Raw genomic sequence first — 10,063 nt, 5'->3', positions numbered from 1 at the left:
TTCCGCTTCCTGCACAACATGTGGAGCAGCCGGATGCTCGGCACTGGCACATCCATGTTCTAAGTTCTACTAGCCTGTTTATCGATCAATTAAATATAGTTTTACCACAGGAATATAATGTATTTAATTGAAGAAGCTGGATCTTTAACAGTAGACGAGTATATTATTCTGGTTTCCACCTTTGGATATTAAGTATGATACATTATATATTGCATTTGGCTTCATATCGCGGGAAAATTTAATGACATGCCTGGCATGCAAAGTGTTTCTTAGTAGTTTCTGTTTTTCTTTTTGTATTGATTACGCTGTCTTTGAACACTGATTGAGAAGGTTTGACTCACAACCAATTTTCACATTGTAAAAAGCCTCCAAGTCACACTTCGCTTTATCGATGTCTACGCTCAGCTGCGTGGCGGCGATGTCCTCCAAAGCGAGTACGCATCCGCAGGGAAGCTCTTCCGTCAGGAAAACTCAGCCTGGGCTTTCCCCCCGCGGAAGGATGCCCAGGGAGAGGCTGAGACCCCCGCCGGGGTGCAGAAGGACCGTCCCGACCACGGCCCACAGCCCCTACCCACCCCACCGAGCCTGGCCGCACGCGCGTGGCGCAGGCCCCACAAGCCTCTGAGCCAAACCAAGACAGGCGCCTGTCCTAATTTCCGAAATCCTGGACATTCTCGCAAACCACAAATGCGCTTTCTGGACTCCTCTGTGGTATGGCAGCTCATGCCAGGGAGGTTTTGTTTTCTGGACCACTCCTCTGGTAGGCAGGAGGGTGTCACAGCCGAGGTAAGGTTAAGTACAACGCTCGACAAATTCACGGACCACGGTACGGCAAAGCAGAGCTCGGTGCGAGGGGAGAAGCGGCGCAGGAGCCATCGCAACAACAAGAGGAGGAGGGTGAGAGGTGCTCAGCACCTCGCAGGGGCCGACCCTGGGGAAAGGAACCTTGTTTGCATCCTTGCACCGTAACATCACCTACAGTATGTTTATAATCATTAAGATTAATCTGAACCAGTTGCTTCAGTTTGTAAACAGTAAACGTTACCACAAAAACAAAACAAAAATGCTGCTCCAAAGTATAAAGAAACTGGAAAAATTACAAACATGTTAAAAAAAAAAATCAGGACAGCCACAGCCTTTAAAAAAAGTTGCAGATAAAATGATACTGTTTAATTTAAAAAAAAAGAAACCCAAAACAAAAAAAAAACACCCAAACATAAAGAGCACAGAATATACTGGACAAATGAAACTATATAAATTATTGTGACCAAATGTGACACTGGTAGTTTACGAAGTGGATATGTACAGTGAAATCAAACAGTGTTTACCCTTCTGTTCTAATAGTGTTAAAATGAAAAATCTATTGCCGTTTTACTATACATTGCATTGATTGAATCTTTAAAAGTCAGGAAAAGTTACCCAAAAAAGCACATCCACTGATTGTACAGATTCTCGGCCCGCTTCTCCTTCCCAGGTTCACCCTGAGTCCTTGACCCATCGCAACAGCGCACGGCCTGCGGTCCTCGGCTCAGCGACAGGCAAACGCAGCCCTCGCCGGGGCTTTCAGTGAGCTCGGGACTGGGCCTGCGTTTCCACGGCTCCCTTTGAACATCTGCTCTGACCATACACAAGTCCTTTCAGAAAACACATATGCAAAATCCAATGATTTCTTTTTTTTTGTTTTGTTTTGTTTTGTTGCTTTTTTGTTTGGTTTTTGTTTTTGCAGGGGCAGGGATAAGGGGCAAGGGGGCTGATGTGTGGGACCCAGAATGAAAGAAGCAGTCCTGTCTCCAAGCTCCGAGGCGCTCTGCTGGGTGGGGTACGACTGTGTCCTGGTTGACAAAAATACAGATCGCTAAATCTGCCGGACATCGTCACAGGGGGAGGAATGTCGCTAACTTAACTTGTCTCCTCAGACCTTTTTTTTGCGAGCGAGGGGGTTTACAGTTTTGTGCTGGGATGTACAGAGGACAGCTGGGAAGGTGGGAACGCGGCTTGAGGGTTTATAGCAGCTAAAGGATAAATGCTGTTATGCAAAAGGTCACCGTAGGAGCTTCCTACAGGTGTTGCTGCAGCTAAGTGTCTGTACAGTTGCTGAGAGTTTGCAGGGGAGGTGAGGAATTGTCTCTGCACCATGAAGGAGTGAAGAGCCAAAGGCTGCATTAGTGGGGAGAGCACGGTCTGATTTTTCAAGTACTGCAGGGGATGAGAATACCCGGGTGGGAGGCGACTGTTCAGCCCTGTGCACAGGCTTCCTGGATACAAGCCTGGGAAGATGGGGGCTGAAAGGGGAAATTTGTGGCTTTCCAGCATGCTGCCAGAATGGAGGCCATGCACCGGCTTGCTGCCTTCCCCCTCTGGGTCAGGAACCTTGTCTTTCGCCGGGGTCTCCTTTGGTAAGTGCAGAGGAGAGACAGCTCGTATTTTTTTTTCAGAAATGACTTTGTCCAAGTCCTCCAGGCTCCGTTTCATAGGCCGGGCAGCCCCCACGTTTTGAGGGCTCGTTCGGCGGCTGACGATAGGATGCACCATCCCCTCCATCTTCCTCAGGTTCTCCAGCCTCTGGGCCTGCTGCTTCCCAGACCTGTGGAGCAACTCACTGTGTTTTTTTGGGGCCGCCATGGCCATGGGGGACACGCGGCAAGCTTTGGGGTTACAGTCTAGTCTCACCGCCTGGCTGCTCGCAGCCGGGAACGGGGAGATACCTTTGCCTTCTTGCTGGGCCATGGATGAATGGGGGAGGCTGGAGCCCGGAGCCTTTGCAGTCTGTTTGTGTATGCTCTTTGGAAGACTCAAATCTGTTGGCTGATCATCTGAAGAGGCCTCCACTGCCGCCTTTTTTTCTTGCTGATGCAAAGATGGGCGATAATTTAAATTTAGTTTTTCTTGGTGTTTGTGTTGAGTAAAAGCAGAAATATTTTCAGACTCTCTGAACATGTCCCGGGGGAGGTACTTTGATGTCTGTTCATTATTAAGGTGGTGTTCTGTGTGCCTATAAAGGCTGTGCAGATGAGGTGATGAATAAAAATCTGCCAAGAAAGTGGGCACGTGGGAGTGCTGCAGTGCCCTTTTCTCACTCATTTTATCTTTGCAGTCCTGGACATCCGTCTTCGGTACGTACGACTCGGCAAGAGAACTGAGGTGATGTTTTGAAAAATCACAGCGCTGAGGATCCGGTTTACTTAGCATGTCATGTTTAAAAATGTCATTAATTGACTTCCGTTCTTCCTTGGTTTTAAAACTCTGTACATGTTGTATGACCGAGGGCCTATTAATTGCTACAGGATCAGAATTAGGGGCGAGGGGACCTTGCGATATGCTTGAGGACAGTTCATCTCTGCCGTTCAGTTTCTTTTTGCTGATCAAAGGTGGAGGAGAACCATAAGGATAGCTACATGACAGGGCCGCCCCGCTGACCTGCGACAGCAGCTTCTTCTTTGCCAGGGGTGACATGATGCCTGGGTTACCCTTTGAGTAGAGCAGCGGTGTGTAACCAAAAGTGGAGTCATCGTTCATGGACCCGGGCAGCTCCTTTTCCTTGAACATGTCGAAGTTCTGGACCACCAGTACTTTGGGTGTTTGCTTTAGTGCGTTGTGGATATCTTCATTTCCCAGCTGGTCCACTTTCACCGTGCAGTTTGCGATGTAATCGGCCATCTCTGGCAACTTGTCATCTTCCATGTCGCTCTGAGCGGGCAGCTGGACCGGGAAAGCTGTGAAGGGCATTTCTGGAGGGTCGCTTTCTAAGCTGTCACTAAAAGCTTTGTGCAGTCTTTGTTCAGGCTTTGTGTCTTCCAGGGCATCTGCTGGGGGGTGTAATCGTTTCATGACAGTGGCATCCAGCACGGTGTCTTCTTCTGGGGGCATGGCTATACTTGAGAAAGAGGATGAGTGCTGAACCTCCTCCTTGACTTTCTCACTGTTGGTGCAGTTTTCTGTCGGGTCTGTCTTTTCCAGAGGCAGCGGCCGAGTCGGCTCTGGTAACAGAGATGGAGGGCCTTGCACGGGCTGTTTCATCTCTCCCACTGTTGGACATTCAGGGAAATTTTTCTGGTCTGCCGATTCTTGGTCCTTCTCTTGTTCTGATGAAACCTAATAAAATGATTCAACAGACTAATAAGAATGCGGTGCATTTCAGCAGACTGTTCATAAGATTATACATAGTACACCGCTGGCTACTTTTAGAGGAGCACTTGTCAACCAGCTCGCTGGAACGTGAAGGCTCTAACGCCAGGTATCGGCCTCAAACAAAGAGACATACCTCCTGTAAGTATTAGGAAACACACCACCCCTGCCAGGGTCAGAATAAGGCATTTCAAAACAGCAGCTGCTTGTAATCTGACAAGAGGCACCAGTGGCTTGACCAGACAGCTAAATGCTGAGGTTATACTCTTAAAATTAATTAGGCAAGCGCAGGAGAGCAGATTTCATAACACAAACGATAAGGCTATAGAAATTTCTCCTGCTACCCAACTTCACCTACGAAAACAACATGATTCCCATGTTTTTTTCTTACATAAATCTATCCAGCGTAGCTATCTTCAAATTCAGTGATCACAGAGGAGACCATTCACACCCACTTCTGCATTAAAGTGTGAAAATGACAGAAATGGCATACTAGGAATCCCTACTGTAGGCAGCAAATCACTGCCACAGCTTAACTAGGACACACATTTTTTTATTAACAGATTAAAATGAAGTCGTCAACATTCAGTGTGTGTGCCCGCTATTACAAACATGGCTTTTATACATTATCGTCAATGGGACGGCAGCTCTTTCTGCTCCCCCATTAATAAAGTTTGTGTGCACAATTCGCACTATTCATCCCATTATGTAGCCGGCTGAACTGTGACCCGCCGAGGTCACCAGAGCGTCCCATCTGCGATCCAGCTGACTGACAGCCCTTTTCAAAACTGCTGTCACTCTCTTCTGACATGTCGTGGTAGAAGACAGTCATAAAACAGCAGCATTGTGCGAGTCCTTTATTATTATTGTTTTCTTTCTTTCTTCGTCGTAAAGATAAGACACATCGAGAAAGTCATTATCTAAATGCTGCTTTATGGTCTGTCATAGGAGCCGGGGATCGGAGAAGGTCCTAACAAATCTAACCCCCTCAGAGATTTATTTCTTCACAGCTGCTTTTAAATATTCCTGTCTGTTTGGTTGGCCTATTAGTTACAGTGTCTGTTAGTCATCCTAACTTCTTCTTTTTAAACTCATAGCTGCCTTTTGCAGCCAAATACCATCATTAGGTCCTTTACAAAGTACCATCGCTAGTCTCTTGAGCTTATAAAATTACAGGAAAATACCAGACAGATGAGCAAAGCAAGGAGGAGGAAAAAAAAACCCCGAGAAATCATATTTAATAACTGTACATTCTGCTCTTTGTTTCTGTTAAGCAACATTTTGATTGAAGTTTCAGCTATTGTGAGGAAATGTGCAGTCTAAGGCTAATAGCATTTTGTCTGGTATCTTGTTACATTGACAATGGCGTTGTGATGGCAGGAAAACAGTGAAGAGCACAAAAGCAAATACAACCCTAATAAATTAAAATTATATTCTCTCCCTGCATACTTCTTACAGTGTCCGAGTTGAACACGCAATTGGGAGGATCGCACATTTGTAACTTGATTGCACTTCTACAGCTCACAGCTACGGCCAGCTTCCACATGCAGAAATGGTTTAAATGGGGGCTTGGTTGGGGCCATGCCTGCCCACCTACATGTGTGGCTCTGGAGGCTCCCCATGAGCAACCCACCACCACTGCTGTGCCTGGATGAGGACTGCACCCCACTGAGGAGCCTGGCACAGGGCTCCACTGCTGGGGGACGGCCGGAGGGAGAGGGACGTGCAACCTTCCGCCTGGCTCCATCAGACTTGGATTTCGCTCCACCCAAGGGAGCTGGTCGTCTCCTTTCTGCTGGCCCTGTGAGGGCTGCGTCCTGGGCACGGAGCCCTCCCCATGGCAGAACACGGGTGAGCTCTGCACCCACTCTGGGTGGAAGCAGCCACCCCTGCAGGCCTCTTGGCTGCTTGGGATTCTTGTGACCACCTGCCCGTACGGTGCCCTGCATGAAGGCTGAGGTCCTTAATCGCCCACCCTCCTTAATCGCCCACCCTGATTAAACGGGCAGGACATGTCTTCCATCCCAGTCACGGAGGAGACATTAATTCCGCTATAAAAGGCACCACTTTACAATAGGAAACTGCTGTAATTGTACATTTTTATTGTCTCGTCTAGGCTCCCTACATTTCCGATAAGCACAGCTTAAGAACTCTTCCTGCAAACCATACAAAAATAACTGCAGTTTAAGCAGCAGGAAGTTTGAGATAGGGAACAACAAAAGCAAGGAAATTCAAAGTTAAGGCTGCCACTCTGTTGCTGACTTGTTATGTTTTGCTTAGCAGTGGCGGTACGGATAGTGTGCAACGTATCTTGCTGATCCAAGACCCCTTGATAAACAGGCATGAAGGAATGACAGGGGAAGGGAGCACAAGCATTCACTTCACATCTCCTTGCTTTGGGCAATTTATGCTGCAACCTTCCAGTGACTGAGGCAGGTTTGTGCGCACTCTCCTCTCTATGCATTTTTCATCAGAAGTGGAGGGGTTTTCCCCCAACAGGGTTCCCTGCTTTAGAATTACAGTGTGAGAGAAAACAAAACACCCTCCCCTCTCTGTGGAGTGCTCTTACATTATATATTACAGGTACTGTTGATCAAGGACATTTAAAACACAAATTCTGTTTTGGATAGGAGATGAAATTGTAAGCACAACTTCAAGAGGTAGGGGGACACGAAAATAAAAATTTTCTGTTCTCAAAACTGGGTACACAAAGTCTCAGGCATCCATGTTTACTGGTCCTGCATTGTGTTTTTTGAAGCAACGGGCAGAAGGATTGTTGGTAGCTGACTCAATACTAATTTCCAAACTGGTTTAGAAACACGGCTTAGGTACCTGCCAGACAGCAATGAAGTCAAAGGAGCAGCCATAGTCTGCTGGGCACGTCACGTGTTTCGGCATTCTTGAAATACTTACTTTCACTGCAACGCCTTGAAGGCTGCTGTGATCTGGCAGACTGAGACAGGAAAAGCAACGTCTTGTGTAGGGGTTGTGTGTGAGGAGCTTCACTGCCTAGTTCACACAGGGTGCAAGCAGGCCACAGGAGAGAGTGGGCAGGATGTGCAAAAGAAAGTGCCTAAGCAACACCGGAGCAAAAACCCCACTGATTTTACATCACTTGTGAACATGTGAAATTCACCCTTATTTGAGGACAAACATGAATTCTACTGATCCGCCTTATCCCAGGCTGTGAACATAAAATCTGTTCCCTGAGGGCTGTCCTGTGTCTGCAGGTAACGTGGCTCTTGGTGGACACCAGGGCCAGGCCATGTGAAGCAGGTGACAGAATGGGAGCCTGTCATCTTAGCTGAAAACCATCTGTGGCATGTGAGAAGGAAGTTGGTCTCAGTCAGGGCTTGGAAGGTGGCTCCCTCAAAATCTGACCTTTTAGTCCAAAGAGAAGTTTAGTATAATGTGATAAAAACCCCGGGGAGTGATGTCTTTTGACGGACGTGCATACATCTGTGAGCACAGAAGGGCTGATCCAGAGGTAACCATTATAAAAATCAGCCGTGTCCAACAGTTACCACAGTATTATCAACAGTATTAGAGGTTCCCGCACCCTATACTTAGATTAGGAAATAACTGTGGTAGTTGTGTGGTTTCCTTTTGGCACCTGCTGATATTTTAGTGGTGACCACTGTATAATACAACGAGCAGGAACGGTACTTGTTACTTCCAGCGCTTGGTCTCCTGCCATCCCTGCTATGCAATACGAAGCTAACCGGTGCCGTCTGTAGCCCAGCAAAATCCCAACACGTACAGTACCACAACAACTGAATTTCCATTGCCAATCAAACTCAAAGGCCAACTGGTTAGAACTCTCCAGTTTAAATCATGCATTTTATCATTGGACTCCATGTCAATAAAGCTGTACATTTTTAACTGAAAAGTTGAAAATCAGGAAAGCAACCAACCTCAGATGCATCTTGGGGTTTCTGTGCATTTTCTTTTTCCTTCTTGCTCTTTTGGTTTTCATTTTTGATGCGTTTTGTTCCAGACATCTTTGTTTTCGCGTCACCCTCCTGGGAACTGTTATCCTGTTTTCGAGGTTTCACTGGAGGCAGTGGCTTATCTTCCTCTCCTTTAATAAATCTTTCATACGGCAGGATTAATCTAGGGGATTAAGGAACAAATAATTGATCAGGTTTTGCATTCTAGCAAAGAACAAAATGCATCTACTATGAGCAGTTTACTTAATAAATCTATTTTCTTCCATGTCATAAAAGCAACAGTGTAAACTCCACGTCTATAAATCCAAGTATGATAAATCAATTTATTTGGCAAGATTATCATGTGGCGTAAATTTAGTGGAGTCGAAGTTGGTGTGGCTCAGTTGTCGGTAACGCCGCAGTGGTTTGTGCGGCTACACCAATTTGTACCAGATGAGGATCTGAGCCACTACGTTTTAGACTGATTTAAAAAAAAAAAAAAATCCACCATTTATTTTTATTTTCCCTTCCTACCCTTAAAAGCAGACAGCAAATGCCAGGAAAACACCTACGAAGCCACAGCCAACTTGATAACAGCTACACAACTCCCAGGCTGGCGGTTCCTTGGCACCAAGGGCGAGTGCCGGGAGCTTGGCCGAAGACGGGCGCGGGGCTGCAGGAAGGGCACAGCGGCGGGCACAGCACCCGGCGCGCTGCAGCCAGCACCAGCCCACCGCCGCCCTCGCAGCGCGCCCCAACAGCGACAGCCACCGCGCTCCCCCCCTTCGCCAGTCAGGCTTTTTTAAGGAAGCAGGAGAGAGGAAAAGAGGTTAAAGGGAAGGAGTTTTCCACTGCGGAACTGTACTCCACAAAGTGCATGAAATCGCTTTAAAAAAGCAAGGAAGAAAGACAAACACAAAATATCCTCCCCCGAAAGCATCAAACACGCCGAGTTTTAATCTATCTGTTTTCCCTTTGCAATTCTTGATCTGAAAGGAAAAATAACTGATATAATTAAAAGGGATGGATTGCATTACAATCTCAGTTTCAACTTCAGTGATTAAAGTTTTTATAATGCATTTGGTATGATTAATGACTCGCTGTGGGATTAATACAAGACCCAGACTTTAAAAATATGAACTTTAATACAGCAAACATAATTTGTTTTAGAAAAAAAAGAAGACAAGTTGACTCTGTGAAGAAAATGTACTCTGCTTATAAACAACATAAATCTGTTCAAATACCAGGAATCTTTAATTATCTTTAATCTAAGACTCCAAGGCAGAAACCTCTTTGGTTCAGATATTCGTTTGTTATCCTAGAATCAGTTTCTAAGCATGCAATTTTGATTTACATACTTAGATGTTCAAACACAGTTTGGGCTTAAGAGAGCAGAAATTAGATTGCTCGTGATCATAATATTTTACATTTTAATAAAATACAACATAAATTATGTTAAAATATAAACCTAATTTATGCTATATTAGAAACAAAATTCATTAACTGAGCATGCTCTGACATGGTATGTGCAAAGAGGCGTGAATAATACTTTCTAGCTCTGAATTTGGCAGGGCTCCAGTAATGAAGCTAAGCAGAGCCCACAGGGAATATTCATCTTCAGATCCCATTACAAACTGAGTTTAAACATGTTACAGCTGCTAAAACTGGAAACTGCTCCCTCTATGCAAACTTAGCAAAATAATATGTAGTTGCCAAATACCTGCTTCCCACTCTAATATTACAGTTAATGTTTATATAATAAAAAGCACAACTAAGCAGAATAAGAAAAAAATAATCTTGTTCATACTTGAGGCTGCTCCATTTCATTCGCAAAGCGCAAATATTGCTGCAAACACCGAATTCCTCCCCGTGCTGCACAAAGCGCTTTGGACTTCACTAGAGGCAAGGTTGGGTTTCACACAGGGCAGCATCGAGGCCGCTCTGCCATGTGTTAAATATTTAAAATCGCTTTTAATAAAAACACATTTTATTACAATAATTGTTAGCAC

At 45.6% G+C, this 10,063-nt stretch overlaps 1 protein-coding gene across 3 annotated transcripts in view; it reads right to left on the bottom strand.

The window, feature by feature from the left end:
• Positions 1-1,148: 1,148 nt before the first annotated feature.
• ARID5B (AT-rich interaction domain 5B) overlaps positions 1,149-10,063 on the bottom strand; it is a 120,682-nt gene continuing 111,767 nt past the window's right edge. For all 3 annotated transcript variants that reach the window (XM_075423076.1, XM_075423075.1, XM_075423077.1), the window contains 2 exons: positions 8,040-8,238; positions 1,149-4,092 (listed from right to left, as the gene is read on the bottom strand). In XM_075423076.1, coding sequence (XP_075279191.1) covers positions 1,942-4,092; positions 8,040-8,238 — 2,350 coding nt within the window. In that variant the 3' untranslated portion in view covers positions 1,149-1,941. The remainder of the gene's footprint in view (positions 4,093-8,039; positions 8,239-10,063) is intronic.

Source organism: Opisthocomus hoazin, chromosome 6 (assembly GCF_030867145.1).
Source record: "Opisthocomus hoazin isolate bOpiHoa1 chromosome 6, bOpiHoa1.hap1, whole genome shotgun sequence".
NCBI classification, from domain to species: domain Eukaryota; kingdom Metazoa; phylum Chordata; class Aves; order Opisthocomiformes; family Opisthocomidae; genus Opisthocomus; species Opisthocomus hoazin.
Note: the sequence above shows the minus strand (reverse complement) of the source record. Positions and strands in the feature narration are given on the sequence as shown.